This window comes from Mizuhopecten yessoensis, unplaced genomic scaffold, assembly GCF_002113885.1.
Source record: "Mizuhopecten yessoensis strain PY_sf001 unplaced genomic scaffold, ASM211388v2 scaffold9369, whole genome shotgun sequence".
In the NCBI taxonomy this organism is placed as follows: domain Eukaryota; kingdom Metazoa; phylum Mollusca; class Bivalvia; order Pectinida; family Pectinidae; genus Mizuhopecten; species Mizuhopecten yessoensis.
In genome coordinates, this window is record NW_018408013.1 from 829,111 (window position 1) to 852,544 (window position 23,434).

Genomic DNA, 23,434 nt, shown 5'->3' on the forward strand with positions numbered 1-23,434 from the left:
CCAACACATTTATGTTTAAAGCTAAATAAATTTAAATTCTGAACATTGGCAAGTGTGCAATTAACTTCTAATGATGAATAATTACTGTTCAATAAGTTTGAATACGGACTAGTCACTTAAAAATCATTTAACTTGGTTTCATAGTGCGGTAAGAAGTTGCAGTTGCCTGACGGCCCCTCTCTGGGGGCCCCTTTGGAAACCGTTTCATCTCGCTCGCACCACTTGTGTTTACTGCCTAGTCAGGTGACGTTATCGGCGCTATTTTTAGCAGCGCTTTCCCGAACAATTCAAGTGGTCAAACTGGACATTTGGAACGGACTATGAATATGGGGATAGCTAGGTAACATAAGTGGAAGTGCATACAATACATACATTCATTAAAAAAAAACGCCTTTTCACGTGATGTCCCTTTAAGAGAGAAGTATTTCGTTAATGAAGTAAAATAAATTCAATAAAATAGTAAAACAGTTGTTGAATTAACAGCTGGGTTGTTTTTAAAACTACAACAGGTGTATATCATTATTACCAAATAAATATTAAGATTAACCGCATCATGGCCTGGTATATACATTGAAAGAAGTCCACGAGAGGTTTGGCTTTGTCCTCCATACTAGACAGAACACATCCGAGGAAGACGGACACTACAATTAATCCAAGCATGTTGGTACCGGGGACAGATATAACCGTCGGAACCTCAACAGCCATAAAACTACCTGAAATTTAAAAGTGTTTTCATATACATTAAAAATCGTTTGTACGTTCGTGCTCGTGGCATTAAATAACTAGCGGATATTTAATGGGTTTCAGTTGAATGCAATATGTATTTCATAAGTATGGCAGAATACACTGATAATTTTCACACGTGTGAACCTTAATTATAAAATATATATGGTATTCAACGGAGACATGATTAAATTTTCAATCTATTACTTTTTTTTTAAGTAAAACTTTGTAATCTGCTACTCAACAACATTTTACCGTTTTTTGCTGATTTTCTTGTAGGATTTGATTTCCTAAATGTTGAAGTTACGTAGGAAAGCTTATAAGTGAGTGTATGTACCAAACATAATAAATAAAAAACAACATTTTTTCTACAGTCGCTTCATCTGCAGCTGAATAGAAAATCTGCAGCAACAAATAGAAACTGCCATTTTGATCGGTTCATAAAAATCGATATTAGACCTTACATCATCACACGTGAAGATGTAACGTTTCGTATATCTTCACTGCATGCATATCTTATCACACTGATAATTTCTGATATTTCACTGGTGAAAATTTATTAAAAAAATATCTTTTACAGTCAGCAAACGGTATCATGGGTCAATGCATTATTTATGTGATGATTTATTTTGTTACATTTTTTACTTATTCTGTCATTTATATAATGCACGTTTTTAAAAATTGCATTAAAAAAATAAGATTAATTGTGACTTTATTTCGGGTACTACCATACTACGGCTTTGATTAAGCCTCATTAAACTGCAAAGCAATTATCACCGCTAATTTCTATATCTCTATTTAAAACCACAAGCCATTTAAGACAAACACATTTTTAAAGCTCGAAGATGGAGTTATAAAATTAAAAATTACTCCGGAAAATCTAAATCTGCTGGTTTAAGAGTTTGATTTACATATTTATATATGGTTTACAGGGAAGAAATAAGGGAGGAAGCAAAGAATGCTATTTACTACGAATATTTAAATTAACGATAAGATTGTGAATATATCTTACTTGACCAATTTCGTCCTGCAATGTCCTCTGTGTTGTTGAAAATGACGGACCCAGTATCATTTACGATCTCCACATTGTGTTTAGAAAGCACGGTTTGTTTCTGAAAAATAGATTGGTGAAACTTTACTCACAATTACAAAAACTAACAATTAAGCAATTCCTCACTATCATCTTCGACGTGCATTTCCGGTTATTGTTTAGTAAGAGATAATATTAGACGTAAATATCCGCCAATGAATACTAGAAACATCACCTTTGAAAATGTTGCTTTCACCAGATTATCCGGAAGAGCATTTCTGAAAAAGAAATCATGAGAATAAGAACATTGATCGCGGGAGCTTTTTGCGTTAGTCTTATACAGTGTTATTCCAAATAATGTATCTATCATGATGAGCTGTTAAGTATTACAGAAAACGCTACTTCCGACGGTCAGCGTATCAGTGTGCGAGAGTATTGCTAGCGTAACAAAACCCATATTATATAATAAGTATATTGTCTGGCACTATCACTGCCATTGTGAATACAGTTCCGGTATATGTACTGGTTACGTACCGGGGTATATCATATCTATATTTATTTTGATACATGTATGATATATAACAATATGAAAGTCATTTAGCATAATATGATACATTTCAATTATAAATTGATTTTGAATTTACCTGATCATATCCAAAACGGAATCTAGTTGGCTCATGCTATTAGAAATTCTTCCCGGTTGTTCTGCTGCTTCCTTGCCAATAGAAATAACAACAATGGCGACGGTGCCAGTGATGACACCACACACTGTGGTACGAGACAATACTGGAGACAACAAGAGGCACAGACACCATCCGTAGAGTGTTGAGCATAATGTCCCCGGGGAACTTGAGGTAAAAATGATTTCTTCTGTCCACAAGTGACCCCGTTGTTCTCAAAACACAGCCGAGTACGATTCCAAATAGCATTGACATAAATATAAGTATAACAAGCAGGTTTCTCCGGAAAAAATTCGCTACAGCATTACCAGTTCTGCGTCTATTCAATGTCGCCATCTAGGATATCAAACAAAAGCTTTTTTAAATTAAATCGACCAGCAAAATTGATGTTTCTGTGAAGTAGTCTTTACTTGGATATTTCATGTAAATCTACCACTTTACACTTGTTTATTCGTTATTTTGACCTTTAATAGCAATGAAGAGGTACTTCACCAATGTTTAGAGTTACTTCCCTTGTCATGTTGTTCATTTCCTGTTTGCGGACTATGTATTTGCAGCTAGATAATAGCAGCAATAGTAAATTGAAAATGAGAGATTGCAAACGAGCAACTACCTACATGTGTACCCTAATAACAATAGAAACACAAGTCTACAACTAAAGCAGTAAAGAAAAACGAACATAACTGGTATGGCCATAAACTAAGACAACACTCAACACCATACATGCTCACGGTCATTTCATTTTTTTTTGCATGAAGGACAATATGTTCTAGATACCATCGTTAAAAAGAAATGTCTAAGTAGTTATGTGATTTATTGCCTTTCTATTCTCCTGTCATATAATTCGATGGTTTGCGGAAAAGGAAAATGCTATTGTTTCACACATTAATCATCGATAGAAGGATTATATTAACGGGTATTACTAGAAAAAAAAATACCAGTACATATATAAAATACCGTATTGAAACAAAATGAATGGTATGGATTAAAACGCAGGAAGGAAAACAGACGTGTTTGTCGAGGAAACACCCGTGATATTTTTGGGTCAATTGTTATCTGATAGAGATTTCATCTGGATTTACTTAGTACAACCATTGTCGACGCTGCTGCTACCAAAGTCTAACGATAGTACTAGAACACATGAAAGTATTAATGCAAAGTTAGTCAGCGATCTGTGAAATATCAATAATATCGGGGAAAATCACCGTATTCGAAGTTAAATATTAGTTTATAACATTTTGTTTACATCTATATTAAGAAATCTAAACTCGTGATCCCGAAATCTATTATCACCTTTGAACTGAAAAAAGCATATGTGATATACTGTTATTACGTGCTAAAAAACAAAGTTTCTGATTTCAGTTGCTATTGCAGAATGAATCGCATAAAGATAAGACATAATGTAAAACTATCTTTTAAACGTAAATGCATAAAGAAACCACTGTTTTGGAAGACGGCTCACACACAATCAGTAGACCGTACGAATATGTGTGTCTATCTGGGTTGACTTAACATTAAACACATTCAACACCATTCACCGTTCTCCGTGTTTATACCATCAGTGTGAGAAACTGATTAGCATAGATACATGTATTTGATAAAAAAAAAATACCTGTATATACAGGTATAGACATTGAACGACAAGGCATTTCAATAATAAAAATTGAAACCAAGATTAAGTGTATGTATAATGGTGTCGTAGACAAGTCATGGTTGTTAACATCGACATCAAAATCTGTAGCTTCATGTGTCCATTTAAATGGACTGCTCGGACAGTTGATTTCGTAAAACATTGTCTGAAAGGACATTGATATAGAGTATACGGATTTTCAAAGGTTTGGTAGGTACATACATTAGGTCCGAATCCGAATGTATTTTTGATGTAGTGGGTGGTCGTTTAATGAGAAAAAATCATTTTTCTGTGAACGATATAAACAATCTATTATCCTTTCTTCTGTAACCTCAGCAATAAAGCAACACTTTACAGTTGTTGTACAAACAGCTGTAGAATTTTAACTTCATAAAATGTTGCGTTTACAATTTTTTCAGATTTTTGTTTTCAAAATTGCACATTTTTTATTGATTTTGAATATGTCAAATTAAACGAATTCACGCAATGAAATAAAAATATAAATCATTTATTTTATTTAGTTATAAAAGAACAGCTTTAGCATAAGAAAAAAATTCATCCAGACCTTGATTCAATTAAATATAACGAGAACCATTTGCAATTTCGTTTATCATATACACTAAACAATAATGATATGTCATTTACCGAACATAGTATATATTGTTGATACTATCCCTTGGTTTCACTACAGATATCCATTCAAGAATAGCTGGATTAATCTGTGTTTCACAAAAAAAATATGTTTTTTTTTACCTTTCAATGACTATATGTATGGAATACATGTATATATAAACAATAATTAAGAATTAAATTTCGCTACTGTCTTTTGAAAAAAATATTTTCCCACTTTTTAACGAATTATTCTTAGGGATATAACATTTCTGTCCATGTTTTATCCTAGGGATGTTCTGCTAAATGACCATTCTGTGATTTTTGTACGTCCTATTTACTACTTGGCCGCATTTAACACGACTAGTCATTGACTCAGTTTTGTCATCAATAATAATTAAAACCATTATTATGATTGAGATTATTAGTTATGTTATATGTATATAAGATGTGTTACATACTCTTTATATCCTCTATAGCGGTACGTGTCACAAATAACTCCCCACAATGTTCGACGAAATACATCACCATCCGTGCAGGTAATACGTCCTGTTTTAATCCCCTTCCCCGTGTTTGTGAGGATATAAGAAACTACTGCCAACTTTTGGCAATAAAACATATCCAATTACCGTTATCTCGTTTTTTTTTAGAAATAATGTCAAATGGTGAATACTGATAAAAAATCAATACAATTTATAGATTTTAATATAGATGTGTATTAACCACAACTCATCTCAGTTAATGAGAGAAGGGTGAAACAGCGTCAGCATCAGTGTCTGGCGCTGGATAAAGGCGGGCATGTATTACTTTATGAGATGCATCGTCAACAGAAACGTGTCGCCCCTAAGCCTGTTCATAAGCTTGTTGATCCCTGATATAAGGTAAGATGTATAAAATAAAATGTTTTCTTATTTGTTTCATTATTTTTAAAACATATAATATGCATTGTTAAAATACATACAATCATAACCAGCTATATAAAAGCAAGGTACCGGGGCACGGTAGTCTAACTGTAGGACGCAGGGCTCGTGACCGAAGGGTTGCGGGTTCGAGTCACGGTACGGCACGGCACTGTGTTGTATCTTTGAGAAATATACTTAACTCCTGTTGTTCCAGTCTACGCAGCTTAAAATGTGTACGTTGTTGGGCAGTGTTAGAATTGAAGAATGCTAGCTTTGAGCGCCGCATGGCAGCACCGGCTGTATGCTTGAGAAAGATATTGGCTGGTTGCAAAGGCCATATAACCACGGATAATAATTTGTGAACTGTTTTGAGACGACCTACGAACTAGGTTGTTATAAAGCGGTATATAAGAACCTCCAATTATTATTATTATTATTATTATTATCAAACAAATTAACAACATCGTTAAGAGCCTATCTAACAGTGAAACAAACACTGATTAAAAACATATAAAGCAATGCAAACATTCTGGCAAATATAGTTAATATTGAACACAACAGCTGTAACACTTACAAAACAACATCGTAAAAGAGACATTTTAAACATATCATTTGAATTTGCATCCATGAACTAGTATAATTACTAAATAGTTTGCATATATTGTGTGTGAACATTGAGCTGAAGAGGTATGTAGATCGAATCTTCCTGAAAGTTGAATAGTATCATTGTTATTCACTTGGACTTCCATTGTGCAAGCACATTTTTAAAAGTCTATGAGAAAAAGGACTGTGACGACACTTCTATAATAACAAGCAAATTAGTGGAATTTATATCCCCCGCTTGAAGGACATATTGTAGGTTAACATTATTGAGGTTAGGTTTAAACATGTGAGTATCGTGCAATTGAGACATAACCACAAAGTTGCATATAAATGTTTTAAGAAAGCGCAAGCTTTTTTTGAATATGCAAATATGTGTTTATTAAATATTTAAATGTCAATTTTTGTCACAACACCTAAACGTTGGTAACTTACGCAGAAAAATTGGTGAATTTAAATAAAAGCAGAATATCTCCGCGGCCATAATGATGACGTCATAAAACCGACGTGACGCGCATGCGCGACTGACAACAATCATTTTCTTTAAGTACTCTTCCTATACTATCAACTTATTATGGTTTCTTGCTTCCTTCAAAAAATGCCCACGGGAGCAAAATTTCTGCCCTTAGAGACTCCACTTATAGCTTGAAACTTGAAGAAAAAAAAGCCCTATACCTCATTGATTATTCGTAAATATGCACAAATCACATCGGTTGGCAAACTTAGCATGAGTTGGATGTGCATACGGAATTTGGTTGAAACATCTAAACAATATATTCCTACAGCAACAAGTACTAATTGTAATGGTAGCCATTACAGATGTCCCCCAAACTGCCCCAATAGTCGCAAAGATGCACCAGAAAAGGATCGCATTGCCATAGTACACTTACATTGTACATATTAAAGAGTGAAATTGAGCAATTCCTAAGTTGCAACCAATCAGAATCCTCTGTGTAGTTGCTATGGCAACGGATCGTATGCGATTGGATTTGCAGTCCCTGTATACCCGTATATACCAATTTTCAGCGAAATCAGACAATATCTAAATTGCGACCAATCAGAAGCCTTCATGTGGTTGCTATGGTAACGAAACTTATGTGGTTGAATTTGCAGTCCCCTTATACCCCTCTGTAATGACTTTCATCAAAATCTAACAATATCTGAATTTTCACCAATCAGAAGCATTCTTGTGGTTGCTATATGGTTGCTATGGCAACGGAACCTATGCGGTTGAATTAGCAGTCGCCTAATATCCCTATATACCAATTTTCATCAAAATCGAACAATACCTAAATCTCGACCAATCATTAGCCTCAGTGTGGTTGCTATGGTAACGAAACTTATGCAGTTTTATTCGCAGTCCCCTAATGCCTATATACATTTTTTCCATGAAAATAAAAATATGTATCTAAATTTCGACCAATCAGAAGCGCCTCCATGTGGTTGCTATGGTAACGAAACTTATGCGGTTGAATTTGCAGTCCCCTTATACCCCTCTGTAACGACTTTCATCAAAATCTAACAATATCTGAATTTTCACCAATCAGAAGCCTTATTGTGGTTGCTATATGGTTGCTATGACAACGAAACCTATGTGGTTGAATTAGCAGTCCCCTAATATCCCTATACACCAATTTTCATCAAAATCGAACAATATCTAAATTTCGACCAATCAGAAGCCTTCGTGTGGTGGCTATGGTAACGAAACTAATGCGGTTTTATTCGCAGTCCCTAGCTAGTATCCCTATATAGAAATTTTCATCACAATCTAACAATATCTAAATTTCGACTAATCAGAAGCCTTCGTGTTTTAGCTATGGCAACGAAATCGATGCGGTTGAATTCGCAGTCCCCTAATATCCCTATATACCAATTTTCATAAAAATCTAACCAAGTTTGAAGAAAATTGGTTAACATTTGTTATAGTTGTTATAGAAACAAAACCCAGCAGATAATTACGTTTTTCGTTATTCAAGGGGCCATAACTCCGCCTAATGGGGTCCGCTGGTCATCGAACTTGGCCGAGCCCAGAGGGCATTTAACCCTGTGACCAAGTTTGAAGAAAATCGGTTAATATTTGTTGTAGTTATTGTACGGTAACGAAGCGTGACAGACAGACGGACAGACCCGTATTAATATCCCCCGTTTCGGTGAAAGCGGGGGATAATGATATTAATAATAATATACAACATTTATATAGCACCCTTCTGTGCGTCAGTAGAACACGCCACCTGGTTCCCTAACAGACTCGGCTATTACCGATTTAATTACTGATTATTAATTTAATACTTCTGTGTAACAGCAGTTGTATCCCTGTATCATTTAAAATTCATTAAATTGTATTATTTACTTGTACATTTGTCCGACTCACGGTAAGCGTTTTTTTGATAATTCAACATTTTTTAAATTATCTATATTGTACCACCTGTTTGTGCAACATTTAAGGTTAGGCATTTACATTCGTTCAGGATAGTGTAGAACCCCAAGTAGAGGGCACACAAGTAAATCCAAAATTCTGCAAACGTTCCCCTCATTAGTCGCCTCTTACAATACATGCAGTGGGTAACAGTAGTTATATTCTTTTCTCGATCCCCGACCTGCAGGGGTTAACATTTACATTTACAGCGATACTGCAAAGGGCTGTCGAACAGCATCACCTTGCAGGTAGACTTGTGTGGCGTGACTTCTACATAAGTTCGTTAAAAACAGGTTAAAAAGTTAAAACTATTTACAGGATCCACATTCACTCTGCAAGATGACTGTGGACCACAGTCAGCTGCTCGACGACCTCTGATGGTAGTCCATTCCATTATATGATGGTGTTTGGAAAGAAGCTGTATTTGTATGTGTCGGTGTTGCATCGTATGTTGATATAGCCGTGATTATGTTGTCTCCGTCCACTTCTGGTGTTACTACTGATATATGGTGGTATGATCAGTGCGTTGGTGTTGTGGATGCGTTTGTAGAGGCTGGTTAGTCGACTCTCCTTCCGTCTCTACTGTAGGGGTGGCCAGTGTAGCTCGTTCAACATCCCAGTTACACTACTGTAACGCGAATAATCGCCGGTTGTAAATCGAGCTGCTCGCCGCTGGACTCTTTCTATACTTGGTATCTATAATTCTAAAGAACTTAAGGGGTAATTCTCTAATTTGATATTTAGGTTCCCCTTGGTCTCGTTCATTTTGACAGCAAAGAGTTGTTATCTGTGTTTCTCAGAAACCGAGGAAAACATAAATCTTTCTCAAATGTGGGTTTCCCTTGATTGTGCATGTTGATAGGGATTTCAGGTCATTTTCTGGTTTTAAGATATAGGCAATAAATTATAGCTCATATGAAAAAAGAAATCAAGACAAAGAACTTAGTGTTTGAATTATTAGATTTGGATGTCAACTTTTTGAGATATTGAAATTTTTGTCTTGGGATTTTCGGTCCTTTTTGTGACAAAGCCTCTATATATAGTGTTAACCCATATGGCACCGACAATGCTCAAAAATCAGTGTTAATGGCAACAAAATTAAACATATCTCAAAAACTTTTCATCCGATTCGTTTTATTTTTTCTATAAGAAAACAAGTGACAGTTATGCAATATTACAAAATATGCATATGTGCGACTAGTTTTTGCGGCCATTTTGAAATCCAAGATGGCCACCAATGAAATCTGCGAAAACAGTAAGGACGAGGCTTGAAATACCAAAACCACATATTTTCTCTTGCCAAATTGTGAACAAATGTATTTTGTCATTCAAAATTGTTTACTTAGCATAAGTGTAACTAAATAATCATGCAAATCACATTTTTTCATTATAAATGTAATCCAAAATGGCCGCCAAAATGGAAATGGCATGCAATTTCAGCGAAAATGAATTCAGCAAGTAAATATGCAAGTTGTATGTCAAAATTCTGCATTTTCCAGCAGAATTTTACCAAAATTCTTTTTGAAACACATTTAACATAATTATACCAATTATTCACCAGAAATGTATTAGTACATATACAGTACATATAATAGACTGAGTTCTTTTTCCTGAAATATTTTAATCAAGATTATTCCAACACAATCAAATCACCACGTTTGATATCCATTAAGAGATCAAACACAAATTCATCGTCTGGTGTTTCATTATATGTCACAACATATTTGGTTTTCACTGGATCATTTTGTTTCTGGTGGATTGAATCTACTTTTGCCTCATACCATTCTGAACCAACGTCAGTTTTACAGTTGTGCTTGATTTTTTTCCCAACCAATTTTTCAGGCGATTCTAGATATGCTGGTAAAAGCATTTTTTGCTGGTCAATCACCCTCTTATGCCTAGCTTCATTTATTTTTGATTTAACAGACATCCTAACAGATTCAACATGAGTTTTTATTTCAGGGATGGGCTTGATGACCAAAGAGGCATTAGAAGAAGTGGAATCCTGACCATTTAATGCAATAATCTCTTTCAGATTTTGTATAAGATCAGACTCGGAATAGGTTTTCCCTTTTTTTGTTTTCTGAAATAGCTCTCTTGGACCGTTACTGTGAAGAACCTCCTTTTGAAATTTTACCTGTGTAAGAACAGCTTCTGCAACATTATTTTCTCCCTCCCTTCTCATTTCATCAATTTTCTGGTCTACAGTTCCTGAATCTGTCCACACACCACCCAACTTTACTAAATCATTTGTCAGATCTGACACTACAACCCTGTGTCTCTTATCTTTGTCCTCTTTTTTTTTTGTTGTTTTTCCTTCAATTTCTTTAACTTTTCTCCTTTTATTTTCAGTTTTTTGGCATAAAACAACTCTTTGAGTTCAGGTGCTTTCTTTCTGGCGATATCCAGAACTTGATTCCGTTCCTCATTGTCAAGACTATCAAGCCATAAGGTGGTTTTGTTGTTGGTCCATAGTATGATAGATTCTAGACAGACAGTGCTACATGCAGGTTTCATCCGTAGTAATGTGTCTAAACTACCAAAATCTCGTTCCGAAATGGTGTTTGTTTTTGGTACTGATGCAGCCTGCTTTTTGAAGTCATCATTACAGTTATCCTTATAGTATTTGCCTCCAGGAAGCTGATCCTTAGCCTGCCTGTCTAGAATTATCATTATAGCATTAATAATTATTTCCAAAGACATCTGAGTGAGGGAGTCAAGTTCTGGATCACCAGTTTCAGCAAACAAAGCATGGTAAAGCTCATCTTTATGAATAGGTACATCAATAAACAACACATCGCCATCAAATATTGGTGACGCATTTCCAGCCCATTTCTCAAGTTTCCCCAACACACCACTGAGGTAAGGATTCAGAGACAGAATGGAGCCTTCAGACTCAAATAACCTCCACATGGGGCCAGTGATAACTTTATCAACCAACCCCAAGGCTCTGATTTCAGCAACATACAGCTTCTCATTTACAATAAATTGAATAGTCTTTAATAATTGATTTGGTGTAAGCCATTGATTCAAAAAACTTTTCAAATGGTTCAAGTGGTAATAAAGGGCAGCACTGTCATAGTAAAGAATATTGAATCGGTTGGAACGGTATGTAACTAAATGATTTGACTCATTCTGCTCTTCTAGGAACGACTCCCAGTATGATGTGACCCCAGCCTTCTCCGAACCATGGACAGTCAATGCTTTAGCCGCAGTTCGCACCAGGCGGGCAGCACCGGACTCTGAACCACCAAAACTGTGCGGATTACGGCCCGAGTCAGTAATGTTGGTTTCAAATATCTTTAAAGATTTGTCAGACTCGGATGCGAAATTGACAACCAAGTGCATCTTACAGAAGAAATGGCCCATGGTTCGGAGATGATCCCGAGTTACATCATCCAGAGAGTCCCAGCTTTCAATAGCAGTTGGCAAAAAAGTTGTGCGCATTTCTGCAATGAGTGAGTTCAGTATAGGATTGATAGAACCCTGATCTGACATTGTATTCATGATTGATGTTACTAGAAGGGCAATTTTCTCTTTTTTATCATTGTCATTTGATGTAACAGATGTTGCCAATTCATCAATTGTTTCCTGAAAACTTTTAAAAATGGTTTGGCTGTCAGATCCACCGAGTTCTGTCAATCCTATGCTGAGGCTTGTACCATCACCTGTAGTTATCTGATAGGACTGATAATGGATAAAAAATTTGCTGGTGGCATCAGAATGCAATGTGTTACCAACAAATTGTTCATGAATGCTTTCTGCAAGCATTGCCTGAACAATTTGCTGGTGAGCCACTGCCTTAGCCTCTATGTACAATCTGGATCGCACTGCCATGCTAGGCAAGCGATCTGGCAGTTTTCCAGTTAAGTTCTTTAGAACTGTTTCAATTACCTTGTTTACTTTATTCAAACTAACATTGCACTCTGTAAGAAGAGACATTACGGTCTCTCTTACTTCATTGATATATCTGCCATCTTCAAATGTGGCTATATTCTCACTCTCCAACAAAACATTAACCTGCTCTAAGTCTGAAATGCGTTGTTGGCAACGCTTGATCTTTTCCTGTAGCTCACCAATTTCTTTATCATTACACATGGCCTGCTGTGATCGTTGGTTTTTTGATTTCAAACTACTGATTTTCTTTTGTAACTTATGTTTGTCTGTTTTAAGGTTGTTAATTGTTTCACTTGATTGTTTTACTGTATCTTCATGTTTCTCATTTCTTTCCCTTCATCTAATAGTTCCTTCTTAAGTTCATCATTTTTTTCCTTGAGTCTTTTTTGTCTTTTGTTTACATTTCTGACATAATATTTGGCAAGTTTTTGTTTGGTATTTTGTAATTTCATTGTTGTTTCATCAAATGAATTAGATACTTTGTCATATTGTTCTTGTAGCTTAGATGTTTCCTTTTCTAAAGCTACCTTTTCCATGGAATGTGTCTTTATGATTTCTAAGTAGGTACTTTGTAAAGTCTTAAGAATTGTTAAACTTACATTTAACTTGTTTTCTAACAATTCTACCTCATTTATAAGGTAGTTTTTTTCTTCATTGTTTTCATCCAACTCTCTTTTCAAATTTCTGTTCTCTTGAACCACGTCTATGACCTTTTCTTGTATCTTTTCAACAACATTTTGCTGGGTAGATGGCAATTCTGTAGTGTTAACCCCTAACCATGTTGGTGGTTCAAAAATACCTGCTGCATATTTTGAAAAAATCTGTTTTTGTCCAGTTTTCTTCAAAAGTTTTACCTTGTTAAACACAAGTTGAATTTTTTTTCGCAAACTGTCAAAATTACATTTTTGAAAGTGGATGTTGTCTGTCATCAAATGAACAATAATTTCTGCTGCTTCTGTGAAAGAGTGCTAGTAGGAGAAAATTTCATGAATTATTCCATTGTTGATATTAAATTTTGATTTTACAGTTTTTGTAGAAATATCATAAATGGTGAGACCGGCCTCATCAGAATATGGTCCAAGTGATAACGACAACCTACAGAGGAAATACAGGAAAAATACAATAGAATCTGAATCCAGATAAATATAGTTAGTCATTGAAAATATGGAAAACTGAAAATCAAGAAACTGAGCAAAAAAATTATAAAACAAAATAAATTGCTTAAATGGAATAGGTTATTTTTATTTGAAAGAACTTTTAACGAGTCCTTGTATTTGGATTTTTTTTTTTTTTCAATTTTCTATAATTCAGTCCACTGACCAAACCCATTGCAATATCTGCCTGCGAGTCCTGCACTCTGACCAACATTGAACATGCCTGGAACTCTTTCCCATGCTTCTTTTGTAGTAGAGATTTTATTTTTAAGAAGTATTGACCCCTATAACCAAGTCTCTTTTCCAGAATTTGGTAAATTTGGCGACTTGAATGTTTCTCAAGGTAGCCCACACATGTCTCGGTCCCAATACATTTTACTGCTACAGCCTTTGGGTCATGAAAATTGTCTGTATCCATCTCCAACCGATATACAGTATTGATTGCCAGCTCTTTATCTCCATAAAATTTTATCCCAACAATGGCCAGATCTTCAACGGCGATATTTAACATTCTGTAGCAAAATAACAGTTAACTTTGAAGAAGGTTGTTCTCAGAACTTTACAAACTGAAGTGAAATTTTACTAATATATCATTTACTTTATCCAAAGTACCAAAGAGTTAAACATCAAATAATTGGATGAAACAGAAAATAAGCAGACAGAAAATAAATTAAAACACCAAGAGTAAATGAATAAAAAATCAACATGTATTGTCATTATTGATCACTAAGTCAACTTAAAACAAATAATGAAAGTTGTATTGACTTAACTAATTTAGTGTAATATTTTAAATCATATTTTATATTAATAAATCTACACAATATTACTTTGTCTAAAATTCTATGATTTAGAAAACAAAATGGCATGATTATGATGTTATATATATGACAAATATGCACAATTATAATTCGATTAAGTAACATCAAGCTAACAAGGCTTTACATAATGGACACGGCAAATACTACGTGTCACATATGACTGGGGTACCGCTTTTAAATTCATTTTTCAGCCAAGTTATTCTTTTTGAAATATTATGATCTATATATCAAAATATCCATAATAATATAAATTTTCAATTGCATATCACGCATAAAACGATCCCAAAGAAAAATAATGTAAAAATCACTTTGTAACATTTACCGGCTTGCCATTTTCAAACTACGCGCTGTATAGTAAAGGCGCGAACTGGAGCGTAACGCGTAAACATCCGACTATTTCCTTATATTGATATTGACCCTGGGAACCAGGTCAAAATCTGCTGAAAATCAACCAATCGGAGGCTACCCTCCGCCTTCCGAGCGCTGGCAGTGGTGCCGAGCGATGAGAACAGTGTCAACAGTGCACCGGTCCGCTTTCAACGCCGATTTAGTTAATTTACTCATTGAAAACAAACAATCAAATACCATCTACTTCTACAGAAAGGTTTGATGATTCGATACATGCATTTTATTTGTTTAATTGCCTTTTATAAAATTAACATTACGAGTTGAAAGACGCGGACATATCAATCCCGGCTCAACACTGCGATTGTCACCGGTTAAAACCACGTGACCTGAAATCCCTAATGTTGAGACGACTTACGAATTAGATTGTGATAAAGCGGTATATATAAGAACCCCGAATTATTAGTATTATTAGTAGTAGTAGTATATGGTAGATAAACATCTGGGAAATTGCTAACGTATCAAAAGTAGAAGGTTTTTGACTCATTATATCAATTGTGTCGACATGATCGCAATGGTTGTGTATATCATTCTTCATAAATAATTATATTAATTAATATTAAGTAAGCAGCACGCAACCCCATTTATGAGAGACTTGTGTGTAATAGCGAGCGCATCGAGCGCTTTTTGTATCGTACGCGTGCACGCGTGGTATATATAGTTCAAGCAAAACACAAAACGAAACTACAATACTATGCGATCTTTTTTCTTTACATCGTGCAGAACGGACTTTAAAATTTGTGACGCTCTGATTGGTTATTAATATATCAGAAGATAAACAATCGCCGTTTTAAACATCTCTGTGGGAATAAAAAATATGTTTCAAATCGTATCTTATTTCTAGTTCTAGTTCTACTATATAGTGACCACCTTCAACTAATTGAAGATTTTGTCACGAAGTTGGGTTTATGCAGCACAAATGACAGACGATATATATTGCAAAATAGTTGTTAATTAATCACTTAGTTAAAGTTAAGAGAAGGAAAAATTTTGTTCGAGGAGAGTCCGAGAGAGAGGTCCGTGCAAGACATTGATTGGGCAGCCCCACCGACAAAGCTTGTTCGGAAAAGGGGGAAAAGAAGGGAAGTGGTAAATTATTATGTAAAGTCTGTTGAAGTAACTAATTACTCTGCATCTTTAATTGTATAGGTATGCCTGGAAAGAGATGATTTGAAAGAGTTGAAAGTGGGTGCATTAACAATGTCAGATGGTAATTTGTTCCAGTCTAGTATGGTACGAGGAAAAAATGATTGTTGTCTAGTTAGTGTTTTCGAGTATTGCTGTTGGTATTGGACCTGGTGGGACTTTCTAGGAATTCCTCTGGCTCGGTGCATCCTGTCAGTCGTGGATATGGCTACAGTGCCCTGATGAATATTATGGAACATCTCTAGGCGTGCATCTTTCCTACGATCTGACAGGCTGCGCCAGCCAAGAGTTCCCAAGATAATATGATGTTTGCAAACTTATTCGTCATAGTTTGAAGTGTTTCTTCCCTAAAACGGGTTTGAAAATTATGGTTATCGACGTTTTTGACGAATCAGGTTTCGCAATAAAAATATTTGCGGTTTGAAATTTGCGGGCTCCAAAATTTGCCACATTCTGATTGGTTAAAAAAGACCGGAACAGAAAACTTCACCGTAAAGCATGCAATACCGAACGCGAGAGGATATATCCGATGTAATATTATCAACAAGAGTTTGGAGTGAATTTTACCAGTTTTGACCTCATCACAGACATGTTTGACTCAAAGGTCTACAACAAGAAACCGTCGGCTTCACGAAAGCTAGGCCTGTGCCAGTCTAGTCACTTCAGAAGCGGTCAGACCACGGACTTAGATAACATAGATATGGGTTCACTTAAAACCACATGTTGCAATCGAACACATATCAAAAGGCAATTATGTTTAGTCCGTATGTCAAAATAATCTATTTATTAGCAAGAAAACTAGACGTTGATGGCGGGTGTGAAGCCATAAAATAATTCAAGTTGGCAACGGTGTATGTTCACTATAAACTTTCGCATTCTGCGACATTTCTCTGGTATTCGACACAACAAACATTATTAAATTTAAACAGAAGTATGAACGGTACAGTATACCCCAGAATCTATCACTTCTGAACGGCAATCGATTTCTTTGATGATTGAAGCGGCGGTTCCCCCNACCTAGTCACGAACAGTAACAGACGCACTACCTATGGACAACTAAGATACCTGATCACAAAACATTATATAGTTCACTGAGATACCTTGACACGAAAACTTACTTTAGACCACTGAGATACCTGGTTTGAAACTCTCACTATAGACCAGTGAGATATCTGTTTACAAACACTTATCATAGACCACTGAGATACCTGGTCACAAACACGTATCATAGACCACTGAGATACCTGGTCACAAACACCTACCTACATGAGACTATTGACCTAACACTTCCTCAGAGATCAAGTCCAGTCAAGATATTTTTCTTTTTAAATATCAAGTTTTTGAGGTGTTTACATATTTGAGTTGTTAGTTTTTTAACAACTTCAAGGACGAGCACTGCTTTAATATGTTATTTGCATTCATAGCCTTACGCATAGAGGTGTGAAAGTTAAGTGTATACTTTACAAAATCATATAACATGTAGTATGGCAGGTTTTGACTGTATTGTATTAAAAACCTTGCAGTTGTGAACATGTTAGGTTTGTTTTCAGAAGCTGAAATCATTAATATAAATTTGTCTTGAGTTAATCTAAATAATTTCATAACTGATACACCCTTAAAAGCTTTTGAATTTTTGATGTATTGGTTTTGTGCATCCAATTAAGTGTGTTATAGTCATTTGAACAACAAAAACCTATCGTCTGATGTCGATTACTTTTTAGATTAATTTTAGAGATATAGTTTGAAGACGCTTCACGATCAGTAGATTTCTTTACAGTCATATGCCACGCCACCAGTCATACAAATTCAATTTATCATAATTTTTTCAAATATCTAGCTGAAGTTTGGTACAAATAGGTGTATCATAGTCATATGAATAACACACAGGGGCTCGGTTTCGGGATACTTTCGGTTAGTTATAAACCTATACACACCAGTAAATAACAGCAACACTTTTTATCCGGTGTTTATACACATTCTAAAACCTTATAAAAAATGAGGGCGATGAGGTTTTTTTTTATACCCTCAGGTTTTCGAATGTGTTTAAACACCGGATTCGATAAAAAGTGTTGCTGTTATCTATTGGTGTGTATAGGTTTAATACTAACCGAAAGTATCCTGAAACCGAGCCCCTGTAGAATAACATCTTCTTATGTCGCTTACTTTATAGGTTAATTTTAGAGGTAATATTTGAAGACGCTTCAGGATCTCTAGAGCTCTACTCACACATGCGTGGCACCACGCCGACGATCGTAAAAATTCAATTCATTAGAACTCGGTCATTTTTTTCAAACAACTAGCTGAAATTTGGAATATATACCAATAAAAGTCTTATTAATAACATGTCCTCTTATGTCGCTTACTAAAGTAAGTATTTTTAAAGATATTGTGTGGCGATGCTTTCTTAACTGTACAGGTCAGTATACACACGTGCCACACCGCCGATCGTAAAATTCAATTCATCATAACTCTGTCAATTTTTCAAATATAAAATTGAAATTTGGTATAGAGGTGTATTCGGATTTGAATTGCATGTACCAGTATATGTGTGCAATCTTATTTTGACAATTATATTGCAGAATTGTAATTAATATTAATGGAAAATTAAGGATTTTTTTTATTTTACTAGTATATATCTGAGCCTGGCATACATTTGGTTCAAAATACGAGTATATTAATTTCTAATGTGATAAGAAAAGCAGAAGGAGAATGTAAATATAAATGCAAAGGTTAAAACATTTTTTAAATTGAAATAAATCTTGAAAGGAAAGTTCAGTTGTGCTATATATATTTCTATAGTGTGGTGGTCATCACACTCGCCACTCTGTGGTGGGAGACCCAGGTTCAAATCCTTGTGGAAATAATAGTCCAACTTGAAATTATGTAAATACTGCAAACATGTATAAACATAAACAACTAGTTATATACACTCGTTTCCCATTACTTGGTACATTTTATATAAATATATGTATCCTTGTTAATTTGTTCTTTACATTTTGGTAGGCAGTGAGTATTACATTTATGATTTGTGAACTTCAGCTAAAAAATGTTTTTTTTTAGTTATCAAAGTCTTGGTGTTGACGTCTTGTGAATGCCTTTTGTTCGTCATATTAACCTTTAAACCATTTCAGTTATTTTTTGAAGAAAAGTTCCATGGTCAAATGCAAGCCAAATTTATGAATTACATGTGGATCTAATCTGCCAGGAGTTAGAGTCCTGTAGGCCTATTTCAAATTTATGAATATTTTGCTTCCTCTGGATCATTCATCTCTCCTTGAGAAAGGGTTAATGTTTAGGCTAAAACAGAAACAAAAATGTTATTCCGGTAACATTCCAGAGAAAAATAGGGTTGGTCAGTAAGCAAGCAATTTTGTTTGATTTTTTTAATGTTCATGTATCAATATATTCCATCTTTACGTATTGCAGAGTTATCTCCTCTTGTGAAAAGGTATGGATTGTTACATCATTGGTTTGTGTGAGAAAATTACGTCGTTTTCTCAAAAATTGATGACGTATTATTGGAGGGATACGATTTCTTGCTTGACATATTTATGAGCAGTTCTTCATTTTTAGAGTTATATCGCTCCATATTTTATCATTATTTATTGCTCTGCAATGACGTAAGTCTGGGTAATAACTGCAGTTTCCATTTTTCCATGGCCCTATATATAAGCCTTTTATTTAATACTGTTAACTCTAGCCTCAGATTCTTTTTCAAATATTAATAGAACTTTAAATAGCTGTATCATTTACTCCTCAATTAAATCATCTGCAAAAATAATTAATTTGACTTCATACTTTGATTATATTGTCTGCAAATTTGACTATTTTTTATCTCTAGACTCTCTAGACATATTGAGCATGCCTGTGGTTCTGATAATTTATTAACAAGTCTGCAGATAAAGGGTGCTTATCACCTGTAGCAGTACCTCCCTTGGACCTGGTGGAGAATAGCCGATAAGCTGTTGACCCCGTAGTGCTGGAAGAGCAGAGTGCTGAAAAGCTGTCGCCAACACCCCGGTTCGAACATGAACCTGGACGACTTTGACTGACCCGAAGCTCATGGAAAACCATAGCCTAGTCGCTTAAATGTCCGGAAGTCGGCTAGAGTCGGGAGTCACATCACGTAGGCGTGGAGTTCAACTTACTGCCTGGGCCATATAGAGTTGATGTATACAGTCCAGCTAACCCTAGGTTCTGGAGTTGGATTGATCGATTTGGGGTGTATAGCAGCAGACAGGCATCATTAATAATCCATGTTACATGTTATAAAATGATGACAGTTTACTGCCATAGGCCCAAATAGTGAAGAGTGAAGCTGTTTCAGTTGACCGAGCGTCAACCAAGGGATGAATGATACAGTGACAGGCAACCAATAAACATAATAATGGTGGTGGTGACTATATGACTGTATAGCTTGACCATCAGAAAACAACTTGGCAGTTGGTTAGAACTGTTAGAACAAAGAGTACATGTCATGTGACCACGCTAGGTCCTAGGATTTGAGCTCATACTCTTTCCATTATCAGTAAGGAACCAATACCCAATATAGTACATGTAAATTAGGCACAGAGGGGAGCCCATCTGTTTACTGTGTTGCCGGCAGGACAGTAAGGTTATGGAAGGTCAGAATGTCCAGCTGGCTGAGCTTTAGATAAGAATAAATTAGTAACAAATGTAGAGCAGTTCTTATCATGCTGAACTTGTCAGTTGCATTTGACGCCATCGACCATGATATACTAGAGTACTCTTATGGCGTGACTGGTGATATACTATGCTGGATACTATTTGAGTACACAGCGACAGTGTCTTGCCAAAGGATTTCCACCTAACATGTCTACCCACTAAACTGTTACATTGTGTGTCCAAATTTAATCGTTGTACGGGACGATTTGTTAGGAGTTGTTAGTCTTCAGGTAAGTCTTATAGAACTTTTTTCGAGCATTTTCGAGAACCTTATAAACACCTAAACTGGTGACGTCAGACATTCCATAGACCCGCTGATCGGCACGTGTTTATTTTATAGACAACGATTACCAAGAAACAAGTTAACAATGTTGACATGAGCAGTTATACAAGACAATGGTAGCCTTACCGTCTATACATTGGCTCTGGTCAATGAGTATTTGTTCCTCATATAGCAACAGACGGACACGACATATCCATAAACCTATAGATATTATTTCAGGTAACTGCACAGTGTCGGTTTATGTCAGCCGGAGGTGTTGACACGGCCCTGATGTAGTCTTTGTTGCAACATTTCTTGAGGACAAACTTCCGGTAATTGCCACAGAGGTGCAAATCATAGCTACAAGCATCACCACTCCTGATGATTTCAGTATGAAAATGTGTATTTTGTACCCTGGAAGCTAAGCTCCGACCGACTGTTGAAAAAAAAATAGACAAATAACTACTGTCTGCTGAGGGACTTTTAAATAATTGAACAACAGTTGACATTCCTCATTGCTTTCTTTATATTGCCGTAAGGATCCCCGTCCAAGGCAGAGCAAAACACTAAAGAATTCCACTGTCGTTTTTCAGTGTTAGAGTCACCTGCCCCTGCTTACCATTTCGACAATGTTGTTATCTTCCCTTAAATAGATTTCGTTTGATAAACGTTTCGACTACAGAGTTGTGTCCCTTGCGTTGAGAATCTCCAATCGCGAAAGTGTGGGGACAAAACCTGTCGTAACGATGTAAAAACAAAATAACATAAGTACTTCAGACAATAACGATAGGATAAATACTTCCATTTAATGTAAACAAACATATTGATGTAAAAAATGAAAACAATTTTAGATCATAAATGTAGAGTAGGCACAAAAAAGGGAATTAAAAAAAAACTTTTATTGTCAAACTAAACTGTTTTCTTCTTCTACTTCCTGACATTGACTTCCTGATGCATTCCTCGAGTCTGTCTTGTCACGTGATAGCATGGGAAAACTTAAATGATCGACGATGCCGGCTCCAAATGAATCTCCTGCAACGTTGACCATTGTCCGAAATCGCTCACTGAATTTAGAAACAATAAGAAATGTTATGTAAACAATTCAAAATAAAACACGTTATTTTTACTTTATTTCATTGTCAGATGCAATGGATAACGGCTTGGTTGAGCAGCTTGCAGAGCAAGCATTGGAACAATGTTTATATGTGATCTTGAGAAGTACAAACTAGGCAGGTCCGTAAAGTTATCATGTATTTGGAAAGACTGCAATACAGGAGTACGGCTAGCCAGTATTTCGTCTCCCAAAAAGCAAGGAAAGAGTATAGAGTTTTCTTGGTTATCAAACAACTGAGTTCGCTTTGTAAGCAAGACATGTAAGTGTTCTAGACAAAGATCAAGTAAAGAGATTATTTTATACCGACACAATCGCATGCATATGCAGATCGTTGAGAGTACATAGGATATCAGGGTCAATGCATACCGACTTGTGCTTGGTTTTCATTTTGGTCGGTCGAAGGTTTAATATAGCCCATACATCGTCGTTTTATACAGACTGTGTTCGACAGATACATTTTTACATAAGCAATAGCATATTTTTAACTTTTCATCAAAAAACAAAAAAATGAAAATTTGTATGAAAGTAACAAGACGGACTGAATAACTCACAAAATCCAGTCAAACGTAGCAGTGAAGAGAACTTGGTCAGCAGGAAGTCCAACCGCGATTGCAGCCACTGTCATGTACATAAGTCCCGCACCGGGAATTGCTGCCGCCCCTATAGATACTCCGATGGCTGATATTCTAACAACAAAAAATGATGGTTGAACATATAAGCATACATTTTGTTTATTTTGTCATTTAAACAATGTTTAAGTTTGTATGAAAAATTCATCAAACGTTCCCTTTTCATATTGATAAAAAAGATCAGGTAAAGTATTGAAAACTTTCAATCCCATTAAACATTCATTAAAAGTTGACCGAGATAATACAAATTAACATATCTATAAAATGTTTGTCATAACCTTAATCAGAGGAGCTTACACAGCTGTTTTGTTTTGCTTTTATCTTTTATTTACCTTACCTAAGCTATGATAAAAGGTCCATAAACGTTCCTTTTCCCATCCAATACGGAACACTTCCGACACATCCATTTATTAAGAAAGGACATCAGTGTACTTTACTCAAGGATGAACCCCTCCGACGAATTAATTAGTAACAAACAATATACTTTATTTACTCAAAAGAAAATTCTCCCGATTGAAGGTTTTAATATTAAAATCGTGGAATCGCTACTCCACACTGTAACCAACATGTAATCAATAACACAAATGAGTTTGTTAAATGATATATCTCATCAAGTCTGTTTCTCAATACCTTTATTGATAGAATAAGCTTTAACCGTTATACTTCGGGGTTGGGATACTTATTTTTCAGAATATCGTTCTTCAGATTATCCGATAGAGCATCTTTTCTTAAC

At 35.5% G+C, this 23,434-nt stretch overlaps 1 protein-coding gene across 1 annotated transcript in view; it reads right to left on the bottom strand.

Moving 5' to 3' along the window:
• Positions 1-522: 522 nt before the first annotated feature.
• LOC110457889 (excitatory amino acid transporter 1-like) overlaps positions 523-23,434 on the bottom strand; it is a 32,204-nt gene continuing 9,292 nt past the window's right edge. The window contains exons 4-5 of the mRNA XM_021509344.1: positions 1,736-1,835; positions 523-713 (exon numbers count right to left, since the gene is read on the bottom strand). Coding sequence (XP_021365019.1) covers positions 523-713; positions 1,736-1,835 — 291 coding nt within the window. The remainder of the gene's footprint in view (positions 714-1,735; positions 1,836-23,434) is intronic.